General features: G+C 21.5%; 1 protein-coding gene across 3 annotated transcripts in view; it reads left to right on the top strand.

Moving 5' to 3' along the window:
- The window catches only part of LOC105366531 (ubiquitin carboxyl-terminal hydrolase 48), a 67,772-nt gene extending 41,503 nt beyond the window's left edge, over nt 1-26,269 (top strand). Inside the window, exons 14-18 of one of the 3 annotated variants that reach the window (XM_011505005.1) lie at nt 6-127; nt 629-745; nt 4,840-4,965; nt 22,862-22,943; nt 25,948-26,269. In XM_011505005.1, the coding sequence (XP_011503307.1) occupies nt 6-127; nt 629-745; nt 4,840-4,965; nt 22,862-22,943; nt 25,948-25,967 (467 nt within the window). In that variant the 3' untranslated portion in view covers nt 25,968-26,269. Of the gene's footprint in view, nt 1-5; nt 128-628; nt 746-4,839; nt 4,966-9,450; nt 9,751-11,824; nt 12,187-22,861; nt 22,944-25,947 lie in introns of those variants that run through there. The other 2 variants (XM_011505007.1, XM_011505008.1) reach the window with 2 other exon arrangements.
- Nucleotides 26,270-27,368: the final 1,099 nt, after the last annotated feature.

Genomic DNA, 27,368 nt, shown 5'->3' with positions numbered 1-27,368 from the left:
TTCAGAAACCTGTACTGGATGCATGTTCGACAGGTTACAACAGGAGCAAGAAAAAAATCTGAAGTACGAAAAGGCAACAATTTACATAAAGCGCTTGGAAGACAATGAAGGAAGAAGCGGCACTGAGGTGAGTAATTTGTAGTAAGAGTGTGAAAAGGAGAAAAAGATAAGAAGAGAAGAAAGATGTAAAGAAAAAAATAATGAGAAAAAGAGAGTAGGTCATAGTGAATTATATAGTTTATTCGTAAAACTTTTTTAAAATTAACTGTTGCCTAAGATTAACTTAACTGATAAAGATATTAGCTTTGCGGTAATTACAATGATTAAAGACAGTAATTCCCTTTGATTTATATGTATTCGCTTAGTCAAGTTTCTTTTTAGAGGTATTGCACCTGTTTAACATCAAAGTCATCTCTCATATTATTTGTTTTATCGGTATTTCATCAAATTCATTATTTTATTTCTTACTGTAATGTTTATTTTTTTAAACTTTATTCTTCTTAAAATAATATAAACTTTAATTAAAATGACACATCTAATCAAATGAATTATAGTTATTTGGTTTATAATGTATTTATGTATTAAAGTATAAGATATAATTTATTCAAAAAGATATAAATATTAACAGGTATCTGATGGATTATTAGTAACAAATAATAGACCACTAAGAAGAGGGCGAAAGGTGAAAGGATCACATGAATTAACCGTATCATCAGAAAATACTTTGAAAGAATTAAAGCTTATGGTATAAAAATTTTATCTATTACTTTATCATACATTAAAAAAATATAAATAGTATTATAAATAATAATATAAATTCTATTGAAATTATTTATGTATAAAATTAATTTAAATACATATACTACAAAATAGATGTACTAAATATCTATTGGTTTTGAGTACTTAACTAAGAAATCACTTTTTGAACTTCAAAAAATAAATAATGCAATATAACTGTACATTATATTTATATGGTTAAATAAATTAATTATGACAATAACAGAGTTAAATAAAAATGAAAAAGTCTAATGATAAACATTGAACTGGAAGCATGAACTCACTTGAGTCTTTGAGGTTAGTTATCTGGTGCTCGTTCGCGAAAGAAGTCTGAATGTCTGAACCCCATTATCGTTGCTGGTCAAAAGTTTTAAAGCATAGTTATGGCTGGTTAGCATATAAACTGGAGCTCTGGGAAGTGTGCTTAAACTATCAGCGTATTTATATTGTAAAGCTGAAGCCATCTCGCGGAGGCAATGGCAAAAACCCGAAAAAGGCATAAACCTCGATCCTAATAACAGACCTTCATCTTCTCCACTTTACTCTCTTCTGATTGTTGAACACTAAGAACTTTCTTTTTATATTTTATTTTCTGTACCCTTTTTTCTTTTTGTTTATTTCTTCTTTTATTAATCTTTGTAGGATTTTGCTTCTTCTCTATGTTTTGCTTTTCTTATTATGAATTTATTATTATGAAAAGTACTTTTTTTCATCCGTAGAATCTATTCGGATCATAGCAGAATATAAATAAGAGAAGGAGAGGGGATACGTAACACTCTATATTTCAAGCAATCTGCGTTTATTATATATTTTTAATGCTACTTTCAACTGCAAATTATTATTTTTTAAAAATATTTATATTTTTTTAATTTTTATACGTGAATCATTAATTTAAATAATAATTAAATTTCAAAGTGTTAGTCTTTATTATATATATTATTTATTTTGTATGGACTATTTATTTATTTAACATATTTAATACTTTAGTTATCTTATTATACATTTTTAAATTTTTAAAAAGATGTTTTTTGTACTGATTGTTTTTCTGTAATACCAAATTTCAAAACTTTATTTAATGAATAATTAACATATGATAATATATTAACGTAATAAATGGAAAAGGTTGAAAAATAAGACATAGATAATTACTTAGTTTATAAAATCATGATGTATATGTATTGAATTTGATTTTGTTATGCTGCAAAAGTTTTATGACTGGTTAATCTTCAATTTTCCATTTTTTATTCAAATTCTTTCAATTCTTTATTTTTCTTTGTTTGTTCAAATTGCTTTTACAAAATCAGAATAATTTTAGTTAAAATAACCTGTTTTTATGATCCCATAATTTAGTTACATAATAGAAACAACCATTAAATGTTCCAATTTATTCTATAATAATGGAAACAAATTTTTAATAATTTAATTAGAAAATATTTAAAGATATTATCGTAGAGTAAATCAATATATCAAATTTTAAAATAAATTTATTTAATCGAGAGGCTCAATTTAGCTTAACAGGTCTATTGTTATTAATAATGAACCGTAAATATAAATACAAATTAATTATTCAAAAAATAATTATAAATGTTGTGATAATTATTCTTTATATTTTGTTCAATGTTAAAAAAATTTCCTTCCTTTTGCTTGCACAATACAAACAAATAAATTAATTTCCCAATATAAATTATAGAAATGAATAAGTAATACTAATATCTATAATATTAATTAAATTTTGTTGTTCAGGAACCATATATATTCCTTAATTTAATTAAATTTAATATGCATTTAATATAATATCATTTTTAATTAAAAAAATATATTTAAAAATGATTATATCCAGTACATGATTTATGAAAATAATACATTTTTATTTGTTCATTGTCATTACTACAAACTTTTGTAAACGATAGTACTACTTAATGGAATAAAAAATGACTAATTTTAATAAATTTTATTATAATCCTAAACAGATCTTATTTACAGAAAAATATTTAAATACTTATCTTTATTAAGTAATATATGCTATATCACCATTTAGTTTTGTGTAAAATAAAATTTTAAACAATTTCTTAACCTTTTATCATAAGAGTTCACTATATTAAATAAATTTAAAATTAAGAATAAAATGTGATTTTCAAAAATATTTATTGTTAAAAGCAAATTTTATTTCATATACATACTTTAAACTTGCTTTTTGTAAATCAAATTTTTTAAAGTTCTATATAAAATAAAGCTATACAGAAATAAAGTTAGCAAGCCAACAATCATCACAGAAGTTTGAATTAAATTTCTTTTTATTGAGAATTCGTAATTTTATAAGTACTACTATATTATAAGATTACAAGGTAATATATCTAAATAATTATAATTCAACATATTTACCATTTTGTAACACATGCCATTAGTATGTAATTTAAGAATTACAAATATAAATTATGTAAACTATTTTCGTAATTACTTTCAAATGTAATTAAAAAAAAAAAATTATTATTAACGTTAGTTAATAATAACACGTTTATATAACATAAAAAAATATTTATGTATACTAATGATTTTTATTTAAAATCTTTTTATATTAAAATTATAGTTTTTATGATTTGCATTAAAATTAAAATTGTTGTATATAAAATTATATATTTATGGCAATATGTCATTTTATTCTAATAAAATATGATTAAATTTTTATGTAAGTAAATCATATTATAATTGAAGAATTTTCTGGATTTTCTAATCTGGATCATATTATCTTGTAATATTTGAGGAATATACATATTTTTATATAATAAGCATTCTCAATATAGAAATATGTATTTAGTTTATAAAAATACTATGTAAAACTCATCTATATTTTTATAAAATCATATATTATATAATCAAGTGGTTTAATTATCTTAAATTATAATTATATTTTTTATAACTATTGAATGTTTTATAATATATTTTAAACAGTATTATAATTTAAAAAAGGAAAATTAAAAGATGAGATAAATGTTAGTGCATAATCTACATAATAATAATATTGATAATGTCCATTGTAAATATAATTATTTAAGAAAGGAACACCATTAATTAGTGGCAGTAGAGATAATGAATTTTAAGGTTCTTCATTTTCTAATATTGATCGTTTGAAAACAGAATTATATTAACATTAATATTAATGCAATTCAAATAAATATAATTTCAATAATATTGAATTGAAGTATTTTTTATCCCTATTTATTTATATTCGTAGATATATCCATTTTGTTATAAATACTGTATATAAGCTTTTATTGATAATGATCTCAAGTCATTTTCATTTTCAATATTTTGCATCTACATTAAATTATATTGCTGTCCTTTTCTCACTGTAATAATGTAAACTTGAATTAACGTGGCACACGCTCCTATATACGTAGTAAATTATGAATCATGTACTTAGGCGTGAGGCACCATGGAGCTCGTAAAACGAAACTGGCTGTGTTTACGTCGCTACACTTACAAATCACACTCTTCGGTAAAAAGCAATATTGGTGTGCTTCTACAAATTAAGCAATTATCGGGTGCATGTTCAAGATGTTCGCGGTGCTTGAAACTTTTCTTATTCGTCCTCTTTTACTTATTTTTTTATGCTTTTTACTCAGTTTAATTTTTTTTGTGTTCTTGTTTTAGTATTTTTGCTTCATAAACAGCGAATTATAAAATTTCTACTTTTCGTAACTCATAAACTAATGTTAAAACTTTTATTTTAAATTATTTATATATTGGATTTATTAACAAATTTAGTTAAATATAAAACTCTGTTTTAATGTGTTTGAATAAGATGTTGCAAGATTTATTTTTCATATAAATGAGTGTATTATATGAAACATTACGTTAAAATTCTAAATTCTAATTTCCGTGGTACGAAGAATTTTTACTACTAATTTATAAATTTAATTATGTTATATATGTCTACTGAATATGTATTTAATGATTTCATTATATTTAAATATTTTAGATATTTAATTGTTACAATTATTATTATGAATATTTATTTTTATAACATTAGTAATATAAATTTAAATTAATATATTTTCACAGACTATGCATATTTATAAAGCAGGGCCATATGATCAACATGTAATGCTTGGGGACCATGAACTAACGGATGACGAACAAACTCTCTCTACACTTGGCATTTTACCTGGATCTTTACTTACTTTAAGGGTAATATTTTTCCATTATTAATATTTTAAGTTATTATTAGATTATGAATTGCTATTAGACTACTGATTTCAATCGCCACTTTTTTAGAGTGAAGAACTTATTTAATTTATTTTACTTGCATACCCAGATGCGCACTTATTTAGACCATCGCATTTAGCAGTAATTTCAGTCTCTATGGAAGATTACCGCTTTTCGCGTGTTCAAAGCATTCATCTTGACAAATGATTGCAATTTAGATTTAAGATCACCCCCACAAACTGAACCCCAAGACAATGGATAAGTAAGAACAACTAAGTCTCTTAGATAACAGAAAGGCGGCAAATTTGTATAAACATAGGAATGCGCTTCAGATTAGAAGCTTTAATTGGATAAACCTAATTGCTATATAACACCTCTAAAGAAACCTAGTACATTTTATTTTATTTTTATTAGTAACTAGAAAAATTATTTTTAAAATTATTTAATTATACAATGTTTTAAAAGCTATTACTCTTAATATATATATATATATATATATAAATTGATTTAATTTAAAAATATTTGTAGATTAAAAATATATCATATATATATTTAATTATTTTATTTTTTATTTTGATATACATTGAAAATATTTATAATTTAAATATATAGTTTAAATGTATAATTTGTTAATTTTCTTTTTTTCTATGACAATTTTATGAAATTTTAATTTTCTAATATCAATAATCTAATATTTACATTTGAAAATACAATTATTAAATGTTTGAAGTGAATTAATAAGATTAATTTTTATAATCATTTTAATGGAGTATTTTTAAAATATACTTTTCTTAATATAAACTTATAATATTAACTTAATATATTTTTATATGCATCTTTTCTTATTATATATTTAATTATGAGTTGATCAATTTCTTTTAATTCAGAAGTTTTTTTTCTTAACTAATTAAAAATTACGAAATCTATCGAAAACGGATTGGAGATTAAAGTTTTCCTTTGTTTTTCCTTTCCATGCCCCTTTGGTTTATGAAAAAATAAAATAATTAAATGTATTTTTTATTTACTTATTCTTTATTTAATTTCTTATTATTGTAAAAGATAAACTATCAAATTGTAATGTTGAAATTAATTCAAGGATATTTGCATTCTTTGTAAATGTACTATAGTTTAATAGAACTTATGTTAAGTTATACTATTAAAAAGATTGAGTGAAAATCCGTAAATAGTACTCGCTTTGATTATTTTTATCATGGATTAGATTGTATATAAATTTTTAAAAATTTGTATGCATTTTACAATAGTACTTTTACAATAGTTACTAATGCTTTCTAATTTTTACATATGTTTAAAACTTTAAATAAAACTTTGCATAAATATTAAAATTTTTGAATATATTTAATAATCAATTGTTTATCTAATTTTAATAACAAATTAAAAAAAAATTTTAAATATTTGTTTATTTAAAATATTAGTTATGAAATACAATAAAAGACAAAATACAATTACTCTATTTTCCAACATGGCACATTATTGAAAACAGAAATTAATAAAATAGGATACATTAAATTATTATACAATAAATTTTTGTACAGTTACTATCTATACAATTAGAAATTATTGTCGTAGTTTTCAAATTCTAATTTGTTAAATTGTTGCATTGAAATATTGGAAAAGTTGTTGTTTTCAAGATGATCTATTTAAGTTTATATCTTTTTACTTACTATTTCTGAAAATAACATCGAAATTGTTTCTTTTATTAATTTATATTGATTTTATCTATGCATTCTATATTTTATATTATTTTTTATTAATAAATGAGATTGTTAATAGTTTATCAATTTTTCAATAATTATTATTTATATTTTTTAATACAAAAAATTAAATAAAATCTATAAAATGTAATTAAAAATTATAAAATTAAAATAGAGTCTATCAATTAGATATATAAATCTTCCAAATGTCATGTAGAAAGTTGACAAAAAAATTCTTCTCTTTAATATTATATGGTATCAAAATAAATAAGAAACTTATTTTAAGAATATTACTCAATGGATCTTGAAAATGAAATGTATATACTGTATTCATAAATAATTATAAAATTATTTCGATTATATATTAATAAATTAAAAAGCCTCCAATTTTATGTATCAAGTTTACTTTAGTAATTATAATAACACTTTGACTCTCAAGTTAATTTTTATTAATTCTGAGTTTATCCTTTTTTTTAAATTAAGATTTATCAAGTTTGTAAACAACGGATTATAACTTACTTCCGCATTGTAATATATCACGTATACATTCATATTGATATATAAAATAATTTAAAATTAGATAAACTAAAGATTTATATAATTCGTTCTAGCGTTTAAGTAATAAAAAAAGAGTTATAATATAGAATATATGCTGAAAATTTGTCAAATGTGCCAAATTTATCTTATTTATTTTTTATAAAAAAGAAAAATAAGACAATATTTAATAACTACATAAATTTTTCCATATTCGATATAAGTATATTATGCAATAATGATCAATCTGATGAATTTATCAATTTATGTATATATTTTATAATTATTTCCATTCTTGAATTTTAAATTTCCATGTTTTAATTTCTCTTTATTGTTAAAAATCATTTATTGTGAAAAAATTAAAATTTTAAATACATAATATATAAAAAAATATTTAAAAATATCTTTAACAGTCAATTCGAAATAGAGAAAAACATAACATATTCTTGGTGATTGGCTTATAAATATTCCAAGATATCCTATGGTATTCAATAACGTCGGTAAAATCTTTTCATTTCGCAAATGTGGTATGCTAGTATATATGGACTGAAGAAAGATGGTCAAAAACAAGTAGAGAGCGAGGGAGTATGGTGAAGAAGCATAATATGAGAGAAAGAGAAAGAGAGAAGGCGCGTCCAACGTGAACATTCGTCACACGACATCAAACACTTTCGCCGCCCAGTGAAAAGACGATCGACCGATTTTAAAGACTAGTCGATCGGCCATGAAGAGCAGAGTAGAAGTAGTGTCAGTAGCGGTCAGTAGCGGTAGTTAAAAAGAGAAGCAATAGAGGCAACACGTAGTAAGAAAAAAGAAAGGAATGAGGGCCGTAGAACGAAGAACATATTTTGAGGGGAGCCATACATGAGCAAGCAGACTTTACCACAATTTTCAATTGGATGGAGTCAATAGTGCACGTTAAATCGCTTCCTTATAACTATATATTGGACATCCTGGCACCTAACTTGTTATGTAATACCCCTATTCACTTAAATGGCTGTTACGTACACTGTCAGTTGTTTGAAAACTACTGGTATTAGTATTGAATAACACATAGTTGAGCTGATGATATCGATTACTTGTCAGAACTGAACGCTTAACTGCAAATAATTGATTTATTAAATTTATGGAATTACTGACTCGGTTATAATAACCCTTTTATCGACTTTAAAAATGCTCTTTTTATACTCATTATTGTTTTAAAATATATTTATAAAAAATAACTAATTGGAGTAAATTAGTGTTCTAATTAACTATTAATATAATATATATAAATAATGCAAATAGTAATAATGGATGAATAGTAGGAAAATAATAACGAATGAAGAATAGTAAAAAAATAGTTTTTCTAAGAATATATATTTAGAAACTCAGTTCTATAAATTTATAGAACATGTTATTGTTTAAGATAATGAAAAATACTATATATATATACTGCAATAGTTCAATTGTAAGGCAATATAAAAAAAATGTATTTGTTATAGTCTTAAAATAAAAAATTATATAATAAAATACAAATTTTAATGATATTAGATTACACCTTTTACAGTTTTTAAATTCAAATTAATTTTTTTGTAAATAAAATTATAAAAAATTGCAATCATTTATTATTAAATTACATTCTGCTCATACTTACATGTATAATATATATACATTAATAAAAAGATATTTAAATTCTAAACTTATCAATTCATAGAACTTATCAATTATACTGAAATTAATATATTCATTAATTATAATTACATTTAAAAAATACTTATATAAACTTTAATCTTTTAAAGAAGGAAAATTAAGTTCAAAACTTTAATAATTCTTATAATTCTATCTTCGATCTGGTGTACTACATTTATGAGTCTTTTAATATTAATATTGAATAAGTATACTTTAAATATATTTCGTTTGAAACCGATAAAAATAAAATTGTATATAATTTTCTATATTTTTTATACATTTGATTTTATTAACATTTTGTAACAGGGAATCTGATATAATTCCTAAGATTTTTTAAAGATTTTTACATTAGTTTCTGTCAACTTATAATTATGAGGATATTATAACATAAAAAAATAATTTTATCTGCATAACTAATAATTATAAAGAATGTAAAATTACCGTTTTGAAATAATTAATAAAAAAGTAATGAACTATTTAAGAAAAATATAAATCAAGTTATTTATTAATCCGTAATTATATTTTTTTCTGTTTCTTCTTTTTTCTACAGGTACTAAGAAATAGACACACCTAATAATTAACTTTATTCTTCGTTTTACAAGTCGAGTAAATTGTTGCAAGCAACGATAAACATAACTACTATAATAAAAAAAGAAGTGAAGACTTAATTGATAAGATGACTGAACTATATCGATAATTTCGAGTTTCGAAAATAATATTGCTATATTTGTAGAAAGAAAATATTACGAATGTGTACTAGTCGGTTATACTTTTAATATACTTCTCAAAATATACTAAGAAAGAACTTAAACTGTACGCCGTTGACAAAATTCACGGTAAATATTATGAATAGACAATTTGAATATGTATATGTAAGAATGAATACATGTGTGTAAATATGGATATGTATTATTTATATTTACTATTAAAAATACTACATGAGTATTTTGAATCTTTAAAGTTTTCATATAAATATTATATATAGTTATTAATATTGTATATTAATATGTTAGTCACATATAATATAATAATTTGTAATTTATTTAATATTTCGGTATAATTCATTAATAAATATATGGATTAAATTATTATTTTTAATTGTTTTTTTATTATATATCATTTTTCAATACATTTGAGATATTTAAATAAAATAACAATATAATACCATGTTATTAGTATAAAATAAAAATCAGATGAATTATTTTATCATTTTAGCTTTTCAACTAAAACTTATTTTTGTAACTAATAATTTTTAAATAAAAATTTTTAAGTTAGAACAGATAAAGCTGAAAAAATAAGCCAAATATTTTCCGCTAAAGCAATGGATTTTTTTCGCAAAGCAAATTCCCATCTGTCTTAGTGCAAGTTTTGTTAGCTCTCTGTTCGACCTCTGCTCTGAACCTCACGGTCCCCCATATATGAAATTCTTCCGAGGAATACGAGATTTTTTCTCACGCGCTATCCCTCCTCCGATTCTATATCTACTTTTTTACACCCTCATGCGCTCGCACATGCCTAACTTAATATTAATGGGGATATTTATGACCACAAGGGTCAGTGATGGTCACAGAGTACGCGTCTGTATATGTGGTTCATGTGATCATCTGTACATACAATAAGAGAGTGGTACATAGGCTGTAAAAAAGCCACTGATAAAAAGACAATCTGAAAATGCGGTGATTTATATCTGTCTTTCGGCAGTAATAGTAGAAAACGCTAACCTCGATCCACTTAAAATATAGAATTACTTATATAAACTATGTAAAATTTCTTTCACTATACTTTATATTTTTTATATTGTTTCAGCAGTATTAGATTTTATTTAAAAATAAATAGATACTTGATAATATGCTTTCTATTTTTATCTTTATTTAAATAATCGTTTTTATTAATAAAATTGATTATTAAAGTTTAAAATATTTAATAGATATTATGATCCAAAGCTTATAAATATTCTAAATATAATTATAAATTTTCCAAATATAATATATATTAATAATAATAGTCAATTCTTTAAAAAATTTTTTTAATATAATTTAATGATTAAAGCTCGTTTCTTCAATAGTATTTGAACAAGTTTTAATAAATAAAAATTGCCATTCTAAATCTCATTATCATAAAAAGTACTGTTAATTATTTAATTTATTTGATTACATTATAATATTATTATGTTGTTATAAAAAATACTGGTAAAAATTTAAGTTTATATATTAATTAAAATATAAATAGATAACTCTACACATAATTCAATTAACGAAATAAGTTATATGCAAAAATTTTTGAAGAATAAAATTTAAACTAAATTTCAAAAAATGATCTTGATAGAAATTTGCACAATTCCACAAATTATTATTGTATACTATATATTTCAATATATATGTAGTAATTATTTTAATTAATTATTGTACTTAATAAATTATTATAGTAACTTATATGCATATTTTTGTCTATATTTAAAAAAAATTTAAACTAATTAAAATGATAACATATTAAAAAATATATGTAAATTTCGATAAAATGTTATTTCATAATTCAGCAATAGAGATTATTTATTACATTGTTCTCAATAGCCCTTAAAAAATTCAAATTAATAAATTTTTAAGTTCTAACATGCTAGTATATCAATATACCAATATAATAGAGCACGTATAATATTATACAATAGTACTAAACATTTGAAAAATGTAGACGTAATTGAATTTATTCAAACCTGATTATAAAGAATAAATTTTTTATGAGCAAAATATTTAAAAATAATATTGAAAAGTAAATCTAATAAAAACAGGCATTGGCATTGATTAGTTTAATAAAGACCGATATGTTAAACATTAGTATTAGCCGCAACAAATTGACACTGTTACCAAGACATTTGTTTTAGATAAGGTTCACTTTACTAAGAGTATTTGTGTTCCCTGCAAAAATAGATTGTCGAGAGAACTGAAAAGGCATGGATATACAAATATATAGAAAACAGGCAAAAAATGAGAGAAAGAAAGAGAGAGTAGAGTAAAGAGTCGAGGGGTGACAATGAGCGTGACAACCGGAGGCGAGCCAAAAGAAGAAGATTTGTTCCCTAATGTAGTCGCTTGAAGTAGCAAACTGCCGTTGGTGAGTAAGAGAGAAAGGACCTTACGCGTAGAGAAACGCATCGAGTGAGTAATGCTCACGACAAACGCAGCCCTTGTCTGGGATTGGAAAACGGGGGTTGGTTGGGTCACGAAGATCCCTGCAGATAGGGTGCTAAGCGACACACTAAGAATCTTCTCTAGACTTCTCTGTTCCCAATTTCTCATTCGCTGTCTCTATTTCTCTCTCTCTATTTTTCTTTCTCTCTCTCTCTCTCTCCCTCTTTCATTTTCATTGCGTTTTACAATATCTCTCTCCCACTGTTTTGCTCACTCTGTATACCGTAGACATTTCTAATACTTTAGCTTTTGTCTACTTTTCTTCTTCGTGGACTAAGTCGTTTCTGATCTCTTCTGTTGATTGCTCTTCAATCTCTCTTACTTTACTCGAATTTGACTCATTAACTATTTTTTTTATTAACTTTAACATTAATATCTGATGCAATCAAGTTTTGTTTACATTAATTATTTATAATTGGTTTACTAATTGAGAATTAAATCATTAAACTAATATTTTTGTACAAAATACAATTTTCATATACTGTTTTTAATAAAAATGTACCCTCTCACAGTTTAAATTATGTGTCAAATTATTATATATTTTATTGTTGATTTTATTATTATGGAATAAAAGTAAATCTTATACTAATAAAAATAATGTTATAATTTTGTTTATTTACATTTTAAGAGCTTTTTATATTTATTTTAATAATTATGCTTTTTCTTAACTATTAAGACGATAAAACTCGAGAAAATATTACTTTACATATATTATTTAAAATAATTTATTTTGAAATAAATGAGCTTCCTATAAAATTTTGTTTTCTTTTTTTCATGATTTATTTAAAATTTCTTTTGTAATTGGTATAAGGAAATGAAGTCACGGATATAGAATAAACTAAAATTTTTAGACTACTAAGTAAATTACATTTATTTATTATTTCTGCATTAAAGCTTACTAAAATATATACAAAAGTACACTTTAAAAATATAATTTACATCAATTATAAATATATAACCTTATCATACTTAAAGCTTTCACACAAATAAATAAAAGGAAATAGATAAGACAGGAAAGAAAGATTCAGTATTATTTTTAAAAAACTAATTTTTGTAATAATAGTGTAATTTTATGTATAATATTATTAAAATTATATAATAAATAATAAAATATTAATAAATATTGAATTAAACATTTGAAAAATTGTACAAGAAAACATTTTTAACTGATACCAATAATAGTATCGGATTATATTTCCTAGTATTATTGTTTACAAAAATTTTATCGAAAAATATATTATTTATTAAAAATAGATCTTATGAAAGTTAATAGATAAAATTAAAATTATAATTTAAGATTATTAATCAAAATTACTGCTACGCAATTAAGTTTGCAATAATTTTAAATTAATATGATTTCGAATAATATTTTATATTTTTCTTATAATAGAAATTTATATTTAATTATTTAATTATTAGTTAATTAAGTAAATTAGTTTAAATATATAAATTCTTTAATAAATTAATGTATACGATAATTCTGAAAAAAGCTTTAAATTATTAAAATTAATTTGCTTATTGTAAAAAAATGTTCATAGATAATAAAGACCTTTTTATGACAAAGGCATATAAGTCTTTATGTTTGCTTTAAAAGAATGATAATAAACAATACAGAATTCTTAATTTACTTAAGAGCTTTATCATTATAGCACCCTATAAGATAGTGTACTACAGACACCGAAAAAAAGTAAAATCCTTAAATAATATTATCATATATTAATAATTATTATCCAATGACACCATTTATTAAATCTCAAGCTTTTATTTATTTCTTTTTAATTTTAATTTATGCAGTATAAAAATAGTACTTAATAAACATTTTATTTTTATCAGTTCAAATATATATAATTGTCATATATTATATAATTATCATGAAATATATAATTTCAAATAATATTATGAATGTATATTTAAATAGATTATGGAATTTAATTATTATTATGTACAATATAAATATTTTAAAATACTACTCAAACATGTTATGTAAATATTCTATTCTACATTCAATTAAAAATAGTGAAATATAGTAAAAATACAACTTATTTTTTTTATTATAAATTACAAATATTTTTCAATTTCATATAATTAAAAATGAATTTTTTGTGCATTCAATTATTATTTAGTATTTTAAAATTATTGTTGAAAACAAATTTATAATGTACTTACTATTCAGTTAAAAGTATGAAGTTTACGAGTTCTACCAATAATAAAATATTCTGTAAGAAACAATAAAATATTACATGAATATACCGGTGTGACTCAAGACAACCCCAAGTAATAATTTCCCCTTTGAATTAGCTTCATAAGTTTTACTCTACGACAGTTGTGGAGACAATATTAATTTACTTTGAATTTATATACTCTCGTGTTTACTTTTTCATTATTACCCCAACCCCCAAATTTATCTGTAGATTATTTTTAATTTAGTTAAATTAAATTCTTTATAATGATATTTATACTAATGGTATACAAATCTTTGTTTTTTAAATTCAATATTTCTACCAAAATATAATACGGCTTTAAAAAATAAAATAAAAAATAAATTAAATTGATTTTCTATGAAAAAATAATGATGTTAATATCAAACTTAATCGATCAATTTAGATAAAACTATGAGTCAAAAGAAAAATTCTCATTTATTTGTACATATCAAAATATAAGATAATATAATTTTTAAAATGTGGAAAGTTGGATAATGGTGTAATCGATGAAAAGAATAAAATTAAACCCATTATTTCATAATGTGATTTTAATATAATAAAGTTATCCATAAAATCTAACTTATCGCACACGTACATTTTGTACCTAAAATTTAATAATATTAAACTTCGTGTATTTAGATGCTAGCAATATGGTATTTGCATTCCGCGAAATTACTGGATGGAGCTTTATTAAATTTGCGGTTCTTATCATTAACATACAGTCTAAGGGTAGAAAATTCATTTATCTATCCTTCTCTCTCTCTCTCTCTCTCTTGCACTCTCTCTATCTCTGTTTCTCTTTTTGTCTCTCCATAACTTACTTGGTCCATTTTTCTCTTTTGCTATAGATTTCTCGATTTCTAAGTATAAAGTATCTTTATGACAATAAATAATCAAAGATAAATATTCACTAACATAGTAGAACACTATTTATTTATAAAATAGGTATTTTGTTCTTAATTTAATATAAATTAAACAATTTATTTATGCAATTTTTCCTCAAACATTTATGCTGAGGTGATCCATCATATAAATATAATTACAAACTAATTTTATATATCGTTTTTCTTTTATATAATTTATAGTATCAACAAATTTTATTCATGCATGTATGTATACGTAAGTTTAGTAATATTGGTCAATTGGTTAATTCACCGTTTAAAGTACAAAACATAAACAGAATACAAAACCATTTGAAATTTTCTATTGTATAATACTCAATTGATTCCTGTGCTTGATATTGTATTTTTAAATAATAAGCAATATTTGTATATTATATTTTTCGCGGTAAAGTATAATAAAAGTATATATTTTAAATAGTATTGTAACGTGTACTAAACATTTATTATTCGTGCTTTCTTTACATTTTGTTTCTTTACGTGCGACAAAAGAGACAGTAAAATTGGATGATAAATGAAATGTTTAAGCTTATCAGTTAACACACATCAGCTATTTATTTAAAAATAGTCATAATGTATTACTCTTACTATCCTTATTGTTGGTATTATTATTTTGATTGTTGTTGTCGTTAATTCATTTAAATTCAATAAACAACAAAAATATATCTGTTATTTTGTATAATATAAAATTTATTCCATATTTTATTGATGTAATATCGGCTAATGTAGAAGTTTGATTTAAACATTTATGTTCCTTAATGTCATGAATAAATATCTTTGTATTAATGGGCTATGTTTTAAACGTTCGTATGAAAAATTATAACAATAGAATCTGAATGTGAGATCACTACTTTTAATTTAGACTAATAATATCTCATTATTCCCATTTTTTAAAGCGAGCCCATGTAGCTACTTAACGTAATGTTGCATCGCGTAAGCTTTCACATGGCATCAGATTCTTATTTTAAGACAATATAAGTATATATATATATAGATATATAATAGTATTTGACGTGTGAATATTATTTTTTATAAAAAGGACCAATAATTTTCTTTAATCTCATTCTTTATTGTTATTTTTGTTTTTAATATTAATTTATTTTTACGACAATCAAATACATACCACATTTTGTAAAGTAACACCTTAATTATTGTAATAAATAATTCTATTAAAAATGTAACTAAGTAGGAATTAAATAAAATTTATAAACACTGGAGTTAATCCATCAAAGAAAAATTGTTTTCATTTTCACTGAAGACATCGTTTATTATCAAATCATTTATATAAAGTTATTCGATTTATAATTTTTCCTAGACTGATTCCTATGCCTCTATTTTGATTGTTACTTTAATGTCAAAGTGTTTCTGTTGTGATAATTAATATTTCTTTTTTCTTAAGTCCATTACCTCAGCTTCTAATTTATAATTATACACATTGTTTTCTTCTTATTTACCATCAAATATTATTGCCAAATTATTTTATATTTAATATAATTTGATATTGACATTGTTTAATTTTGGGCTTTGATATATTATTTCAATTCATTTATGGTACGTAGAAGTAACTTGTAGTCCGCATTTATTTTCGTTGCATCTTAGAGACTTGCATAATTGCAACACAAAAACAGTAATAAATATTTATCCTATTTTCAAAATACAATCAATAAATCGTAATTACTAAACATATGTAAATACTTGAATGCTTAAAAATTTTTTATTATTTTTCAAATATTATTTTTTAACATATAACACATTTATCGAAAGGTTTTGCTTCCTAAAACTTAAATAGAAAGTATGAAAACCAGAAAGTGGAAAATAATCTAAGTGTAACAAAAGTACATAAATAAACTGATAAATGAAATAACTATCAAATTATATGGATGAAATTTTATTCTTTGTAAATCTTTTTAATCCTGATAAAAAATATATTGAACAATTATTAAAACGGTTATTTTTTTATAATTTAAAAATTTTATCTAGTAACAACATTTTATGAAAAGATTGATGAATTTATGAATTTAAGACGTTATGAAAATTTTTATTATAAGGTTATATTTATATAAAAAATAATATTTTAAATGATTTCTTAATTCTTATGTATAATATAATCTTAATTTCAGTTTCAACTTCGTATTAATGTAAAACTTTGATATAAATAAATTATTACTGATGTTTTAAATTGTTTTTAAAAAGTGATATTTTTCATATAAATGTTTTTAAATATTTTAAATAAAATTATTGATATAATTAATGTATTTATTACAGAATACAAATAATTTTTAAATATTAATTTTCAAAATCTTTATAAGAAATAAAAAATGTCTGTTATAAAAATTTTTAGTTTAATCTATTACAGCTAATTAAATAAGATCAAAATAATATTTAAAAATACATTATTTCTCTGAAATCTGATCTTTTTTCTATTCTTCTTTTAATTTTGTTTTCATTAATTTTTTCAATTAGAATTCTTATAAAATTGATTATACCAATTTTACCAATAAAATTAATTATATTTTACAGCATGTCTATTTTAAATCATTAATAAAAAATTGTTCAAAATCTAATTACATATTCTTCATAAAATTAAGAGTACGTAATAAATATATAAATTATAGTAATTCAATATTATATTGATTCAAAAAGTAAAATGAATAAATAAATTTTAACTAGTGATTGTTTGTTTATAACTGTTAAGAGTAAAAAATCGTAAATTATTCTTGTGATTCAACTTTTCTTATTAGTGTTCAACGACCAAATATAATATGAAAAAGAAAACATTCTGGTCGTGCACCTTGCATTAAAAAACAAGCACAAAAAAGAGTGGTGTAACGGGTTCAGTAAACGAAAAGGGTTCTTCTCTTCATCCATCTGCAGTACATTTTTTGCCGAAAAAGTCCTTGAACCAGCATTGAGATGAGAAGGGGGAGACGAAGCTTAACCAGGGCACTCCCGGTCTCGGGGTTATCAAGTACCTCACTGCGGCAGGATGATGAGAGGAAATCGACTGTGGCTTTTGAAATACCGAGTAATATACTCAGCTTCGTTACGAGCCTCTTTCCAAGCCTTGTGATGGTCTATGGCTCATAATTGCAGAGCTGAATTTGAAGCAACTCAGCTTGGAGCATTATCTTCTTGCTGTTTGGTACCTATTGTCTACGAAAATGTAGTCAACATGAATGGATGCAAAACCGAAAATTGCTGGAAAATTTTATTCAGCTAAGGATGGAAGGATGGAAAAGTTTTATTACCATTTATTAATGATTAGTAACCACTTGAAAATATCTACATTATTGTAATACTATTTTTATTGATCTGATGTAAATAACATTTTGCGATATTAAACATTATTAGAACTAAGATTTTTCCGTATTTATCATTAATTATTTACAAATATTTCAAAAATTCATATTTAAAGTTTATTTAATAATTGAAATTAGTTGCTACAATTATTTTTCTGTTAAATATGAATTTATTCATGACTTGTATTTGAATTACATTGATATCCACAATTTTTAATTATTATTTAATTATATATATTTAGTAATAGCAAAGTTAATTTGATTATTGATCAAACCTTACATATAAATATACAATATATATTTCTTCATAAAAAATAAATATGGACTTGAATCATTATGCCTGACCTAGTTATATTCTCTTTCTACTTTATTTCGAAAACTAATTACTTGTTTAATTAAATATATGGGTACGTATTCAATAATGCATTTCTAATAGTATGAAAAATATATCTATTTTATTTTCATTGCAATTTTTAAATTATAAATCAATTCAAATAAATTATATCATATTCTTGTGTATTATTTGAAAAAGATATGTTTAGAAGATAATACTGTTATTCTACGTAATTTATATACAAATTATGTAGTTTTTTTTTAATTAAATAATTTATAAATTAAAAGTATAGAAATAAATATTTAGAAATTAATTCTACAGTTAATGCCTTCTATGACTACAATTATAGAAAAAAGTTATTTTTTTCCAGTTAGTTAAAAATTTTGATGATTAAAATTGTATAAGTATACATTTTTTAACAAAGAAAAAACTTATTTATTTAATGTCTTCGACAAAATCTTGACTAATTTTACTTTTTCCATGTATTATATCTTTTTTTTCGTATCTCCGCCTTATTCTCCTTTTGTCTTTATTTGGGACTACTATTTCTTTCGGCTGAAATTTCTTAGTTCAAGAATGCCTTAATTGTTACATACATACCGAAACTTACGAAGCTTGGCACATTATTGCTCATTTTTCGCTTTCTTTTGTCCATTCGCTCTTCCTTTGTTTAGCACATCATCCGCTCTCTCTCTCTCTCTCTCCTTTCATTTACTCACTCTCCCACTCTTTCAAATTCTCTCTTGACCGGTAATTTTGCCTTTTTAAAGCTCGTTCGTCTGCTGTTATAAAAATAAGCGGTCACGCACATGCCACTCTTCGTGAAAGTATTCAAGTGAAAATAGAGTAAAACAGACGGGATGCCAATAGTCGCATAACGGTTGTACTTTATATATTCCGAAATAAGAAAAATAAAAAATAATAGCAGAAAAGACTTTAGCTTGTATATAAGAAAGAATGATAAAGAAAGAGAACCGACAAATAAAGACAAAATAAAAGCGAATTGGAAGAATATTGTTAAAATCGACTCTGACATTATTCAACGATTGGATGATATTACTCATTTTATAGCATACATATTTATGTGAGTGTATGGATAGAGAGAGAGAGAGAGAGAGAGAGAGAGAGAGAGAGAGAGAGCGAGAATAAGAGATAAAATGAGATTGTGTGTGAGTGAATGTGAATAACACTAAATTTTTCTATATATGTAGAATACACAATATCAAATCAAAATAAAAAATCTACGCATTGTAATTGAACATACAAATTTTATTAAAATTATTGAATAAATTCCTGATTAAACTAAAAAATTTATAATAATATACATATTTTACAATACAGTAAGTAATAAAATATATCAAACAAAATTAACATTGAAACAATATATATATATATATATAAACTTTTTATATGCAATTTTTAAATTCAATTTGTATTTAATTTTCATATTTCAATAAAATTGAAATATTAATGGATTTATCAGTATACTAAAGTATATAAAATAGAATAATAAAAGAAAATTTTTAATAAAATGTGATAAAACATTCTTTATTTGATAATGATTACCAATTAACATTTTTACAAAATAATCTTTTCTAACTTCTCAAGAAGTTAACATTCATTTATCTTATAATTTTTCAATAAATATTTATAAAATCAAATTTCAATTTATTTGATTCTTATATATGTATATCATTACCTTTTTATAGATATGATTATTATTATTAAAATAGGTGTTTAATTTTGTTTTTCAACTGATATTATTCTAGCTATTTATTCTATACTATAAATATTATTGATAAAAATTTATAATAGAAATTTAGAAAATTGAAGTTTCGCAGTGAAAAAATTAAAATTATAAATATAAATATTATGAATAATAATTAAAGGATAAATTAAATTTTTTACTAATTAAAGATTATGTGATAACATTGAAATTTCCATCTACGCTTTAAAACTAAATGTAAATAATTACTCAATTTACAAATAATAGTGCTTATTATTGTGTTCAATTACTAAAAATTTGCTTCAATATCAATATTTTATTTCCTATTAATAAAATAATTTAAAAAACTAAAAAATATTTAAGTTTATTATACGAAAGAGCAAAAGGACCAATTTTAAAAAATCGAAAACATTAAATAATAAGTGGCAAGCTTATTGTAAAATACAGTATAAATTATTTAATAATTAATTTTTATTTAGAAGAAAGTAGTAATTGAAACTTGAATATGAAGATCATTGTGAAATAAATTGACGGTCACCGTGACTAGTGATATACCATTTTTTATTTCCAATTATGGTCCAATTATTATCCATTATTATCCAATTATTTTTAATTATGATTTAAGTATTAAAATTACTGGAAAAGGACAATAGTTTAACAATACTGTAAGGTTTTATCAAATTGCATCTATTTATATTTATACAAATAAGGTTTTATTAAATGAATTTGAATTTTCTACATAAAATTATGTGAAGAAAATAATAGAAAAATATTAATATACGGTGTATGCATCGGTTTTATATAAAAATGATTTTGGTTTGGTAAATTATGTAACCCTTTTAAAATATATATTAAAATTTTTATTTTTCAGAAATTTATCTCTTATTTCATACTTAATTTAAATAAAACATTAATATATATTATATTATATTATATTAAGTATCTTACGATACTGTAGAAATATCCTTCAAAATAGTATATTCTGATACGACCAGATGTATCTGATATTGAATAGAAAACACATAAACGGAGAGACATGTGTGTTACACTTAACTATATTCTGGATATCGTACTTACTATATTTAGCTGGGAGGGGGGGGGGGGCAGCCGATCGAAGTGTTTATATTAAAACAAAATGCTTTAATTTTATTATAATTTATTTATAAGATTGTTTTGTTACTATTAATGCATTAATAAAAATATTTTAACGCACTTTATATCTTGAGAAATAGATTTTGCGAATCAAAGTAACTAAATAATAATTTGAACATTAAAATATACATTCAAAAAATAATTTGAAATATTTATTTTAACTTTATAAAGATTTATATATTTGATTTTTAATCTTTTAAATTCAATAACTCAAAAAAGTAATATTTTAATATTACTTTATTTGTTTTATTTGTTTTATTTATAACATATGTCTAGTTAATTTATTTATAATCAATAAAAGTATTTTTAAACATATAATCGACTTTTCTACAAAATAATGATAATAGTTTGTGAATAAATGATACATAGTAGATTAAAAACTACATTCATTAATATTTAAATATATTAAACTTCTTATTTCATTACAATTATTTTTTTACAAAATCAAAATTGAAATTATCATATAGATAATAAAATTAATAATTTAATATGGCACAATCTATCAGCAATAAACAAAATATCCTTTGGAAATATATTGAAAATAACATGAAGATATTAAACTATTACTTTAAATAAATTGTATTCTATTTTTCAATTACTATTGCATTTTAAAATAAAAATTAACGAGATGTAAATATACGCACATGTGAACGATACGATGTGAAAAGACGCGTGGGAAGAAATTCTTAGTTTTTAGTTATTCACACGTGTTCTACTCACACATGCGCATATGCACGTGCACATATATGCATCTGTTTGATGAAAACAGGGTCCATGGATTGATGTAACGATACTATATCTTTTCAGAGAACGATTATCACAAGGAAAAAATAACTCTTTTTCCTCTTTAGGATTATCTTTCTACTTTTACCAAAATTAAATCTCACATTTGAAATGAAAATATTTGTTAATAGTTCATGTATAGAAATTTTTTGTTTATTACGTTATAAGCTTATATTTATTTATTTATATACGTATTAAACAAATGTATAAATCAATAACACACTTTTTAAATATAAATCTGTTAATTATAAATCATAAATGTAGTTATAGTTATAATTTAAGAGTTTGCTTATTGGATTGTTTGATGTAATATTGCTAATGTATTACACATTATTTATGAATAATAACTAAATCAATTATGTTAATTTATCATCTTTTATAGGTTGATAAGTCAATAGAGAATAGTGATAACGAATTTGATGCCGTCAATCAAGATTATGTGTCTCCAGAAAAAGGTTTCAAAGGTAAATAAATTTATTTTTTCATAAAATTTAATAATCACAATTAATCTTTAAAAAAAGTTTATTTATTAATTTAAATTAATATTTTCATTAAAATAATACTTTTAAAATCATTTAATTCAATGAAGAATTTTATATAAAAATATTGAAAAACTATAATATTAGTTACAAAAAATTATTTATTAACTTATTTATAATAAACATAAATATACTTTTTCATCAAATTTGAAGAAGTTATTAAAGTGTAGATTGAAATTAAAAATGTCTATTCTTGAATTTCCATTTTTATTTTTTAATGTACTATCGAAGGCTATCTTGATAAAACAAATATTTTTAAATTTCATTAAAAGTTATATGTTTCATTATTATTTGTACTTGATTAATATTAACGTATTACATTAAATGAAATATTAATTATTTATTTTGTGTCGGACCTATTAATTTTCAATTTCATCAGCAAAATATTCCAAGTCAGTTGATAACATTTATAATTTGATAACAATCCTAAAGTAAATTCTGTTTATTTTTTGAACAGATACTAAAATGTTTCTAAACATAAAAAAGCATTTACTTTTATACTACAAAGAAAAAAGGTAAATAATCTAATTCCTGTAATTTACATACAAATTTTATATAAAAAATTTATATTAAAATTATCACGAAAAATGATTTTATTTTAACAAGAATATAATTTTAAATATTCTGAATATTTAATTTAAATTTATTTTAATATTTTTATAAATATATATTGAATATATCTTATAATCCTAAATATTTTTCTACAAAAAGGGCATTTCCCAAGTGAAAAATAATAATTTATAATTTATTATATAAAATAAATATAAAATTGTTATAAAAAGAATTAAATCCTTTTTATAAAAATATTAATATTTTGAAAATTTCAAAACAAATTTTTAAACAATCTATTATATGTATATATATGTTATAAATACTTAACGATAATAAATTTTACAAAATTATATTTGAAAAAAGTATAGAATTCGTAATCAAAGAATGTTTTTTTAAATAATTGTGTGCAAAGGGAAATAAATACGAAAAATTAATATTTATTTTTGTCTGAAATAACTTTGATATTTTGCATTAATCTCTTTCGAAATTGTAGAATAGATCATATATGGATTTCCCTTTGCTCTCTTTGATATATCAGACAGCTATTCTGAAAATCAATTCAGTTAAGTGGGAGCACACTAGCTGGGTTTTGTTCGTGAACAAAAATCTGACAAATATGTCGCAATTTGCCGCGAAATGAATCCCAAGTGAGAAACTACTTTTATCTTTTTGCTATTTTTATTTTCATTCTTTTTTAATCAGTATTATTTATTGTGTTAATAAACATTAATCCATCTGAAAAGATAAACAGTAACTGGATGTATGTATAATAAATTAATGCCAGATTTATAATTATATTTAATAATATATGGTATATTGTAAAAATTATAATAAAAAACCGAATAGTGATAATAGCGCTAATTTAATACGTAAAAAGAATAAATGATTTAGAAATGTAAACAATTGTAAAATATTAGTGTAATTTATTAGTCATTCTCATTTTTATCTAATATTTGAAACCACATTTATATATATTATTAATTAATAAAGTATGATATGATGATTAATTAGTAAGTATGAGAGGCCTTTTTAGATATTTATAGAAATTAATGTTTTTTTCATTGCGTTATTAAAATAAACTCTTAAGTTCCAAATATTCTAAACTGTGTTGATAAATTATATATTTGTACTAGATTAACTTTTTTTTAATTTGTTGGTTTAAGTAAAAAATCTTAATAATTTAATAAAAACCGTAAATATAATTGAATAATTATTAGTTATATCATTAAAAGTACCTATTCTACATAATTAATTAATTATGATTCTTTTGTAATACATTTTATTTTTAATCATTAATATTTTTAATATAATTACGTACAAACTTAATTTAATTAAATAATAATTTTTGTTTCACGAATATCAAAAGAAAATTTAAAATATTATATATTTTTTATTACAACATACATGTGCTTATAATTTATAAATATAAGAAGTTATAATGTTTATTGATATTTTATAGATTATAACGTACGTATTTAAAGAACTAAATTTATATATACTGTCATTATCTTTTAATTAATAATAAAGAAAATCATGAAATATTATGAAAAACAAAAGTTGTGAATAAATAAATTTATTAAATATCTTATAGGTAGTGTTATTAAATATAACAGTAATTTTTTAATATCTATTAATATTCCTCTATACTCTTCAAAAATTCAGTTTTAAGAATATTGAATAAATTACAAATATATTCATTCAATGATATTTAAATATATATTTGAGTGATAATAAAAATATAGTTAAAAAAGTGTTATTAAATTTTTAATTAATTATATTCTTTATACAAAATTTATAACATTATATCTAAATGAATAAAAAAAATTGTTCTACATTAAAATTTCGATTAGATTTCATTTATAAAACCCATTAAATTTGAATAACCTATTTCTTAATATTTACAAAAATACCTTGTTTTTAATTATTTTTTGAGGAATTTGCATAATTCGACTGCACGCAATAATTATCAACAGATTATGGATTTTACTTGAAAATACTATTATTATTACAATATTTATAACAATCATATATTATAACAATCACACAACTGTTAATAAACTGTCAGTAAACTATTAATAACTAAGTTTATATTGATACTATTGAAATTTGCTTTATAACTTATTTACTGTTTTCAATAATTAATATGGCACTAACAGAGATATAATTTAACAATCATTATGATGATTTAAAAACTGGAAAACTTTAAAAAATACACTGATTTAAAAACTTACATTAGCAAAACTATTTTACGTATGAAATTTTATAAAAAATATTTAAAAATAAAAATAATATTATGTATTTATTTATATAATTGATTTTAATATAATAATTATTAGTAAATTATTTACGATCATGTATTGTTATTTGATTATTTCAGGAACAGAACTTGCAGGATAATGCTGTTTTAAATCAAGAATTTGTAATTATAATATGTAAATAAATAAAATTAAATAACATATTTTTATATGAAAATCTGTATCGCTATTAATGCTAAGTGCATAGAGATGCGATGGAGAGAGATATTAAGAAAAGACTTTAAAAAAATATTTCAATGTAGATAATGTATGGAAAATATTGAAAGAAAACCAAAAACTTTCACTAATAACTATTCCTGTTCTGCAAACATACCACGCAAATGTCTTACAAGCACATAAGTATTAATTAATACATTTAAGTACAATTAGATAAAAATTTTTTAAAATCTTAAAAAATTATAATTGTTTTTCTTTAACGTTGAATATACTCAACTAACAATTAACTAGAAAAAAAAGAAAAATTTACAAATATTTAATTACATAAAATGCAACTTAAAATATACATATATATATATAATTTTTTTATATATTATAGTAATATTTTAACAAATATTTTATATAAAATAGACTAATAAGACGTATACAAATATACAACTTTATGTTAAATTTAGTTCATAAAAACTAACAGTATGTATGTGTATATATATTTATAGTTCTATAATAATTATAAAATAAGTATTCCTTTCTAGTGAAATAAAATTATTTCTTGTTTAAAACATTTTATTTTTAAATTAGAACATACAATGATAAAAATGACAACTTATGTATTTTGAAATTGATTTCAATAAGAGAACATTATTTTACATATGATTTATTATTATTTAAATATATTATTATAATTTTTACGTTAAAGCAAATTTTGTTTAAAAAAATAATAAAATGTGTATTTAATATTTCTATAAAAAGAACGTATATTATAAAATTATTCTATGAATTTATTAAAAATTTTCTAAAACGATAAAAAAACCAATACATTGGATAATTGGCTTATAGTGATATTTATTATAAATAAGGCAATTAATATGTATTAGATATTTTTCATAAGTTAAAACATTCGTAGAAATACTACAAAGCATGTTAAATAAATTTTTTGTTATTATGTATAGAAAAAAATCACATTCTTAAATACTATATAGGGGTAAATTAATTTTTCTTGACATGGTGGAGTAGAATATAATAATAATAAGTCTCCAGATATATTACGATTATTTGTTTTAACAGTTTTATATTTATTTTATAACTTCAATATAATAATCTAAGTAAAATTTATTTAATAAATATTAGAATTTAACTTTTATCGTGTTTTTATAATAAAAATAATAAAGAATTTCAGAATTTCATAAAAAACTTCATAAAAAATTTATACTTAAATTTTTAAAATTATTTATGATAGTAACATACTCTAGGAAATGAACGAATGAAATGAATAATAATATCGATGTTTATATTTACTATTATTTCTTTAAAAAATACCTTATTTTGA

Source organism: Ceratosolen solmsi, unplaced genomic scaffold, assembly GCF_000503995.2.
Source record: "Ceratosolen solmsi marchali unplaced genomic scaffold, CerSol_1.0 scaffold49, whole genome shotgun sequence".
Taxonomy (NCBI): Eukaryota; Metazoa; Arthropoda; class Insecta; order Hymenoptera; family Agaonidae; genus Ceratosolen; species Ceratosolen solmsi.
This window is presented reverse-complemented; position numbering and strand designations above follow the sequence as displayed.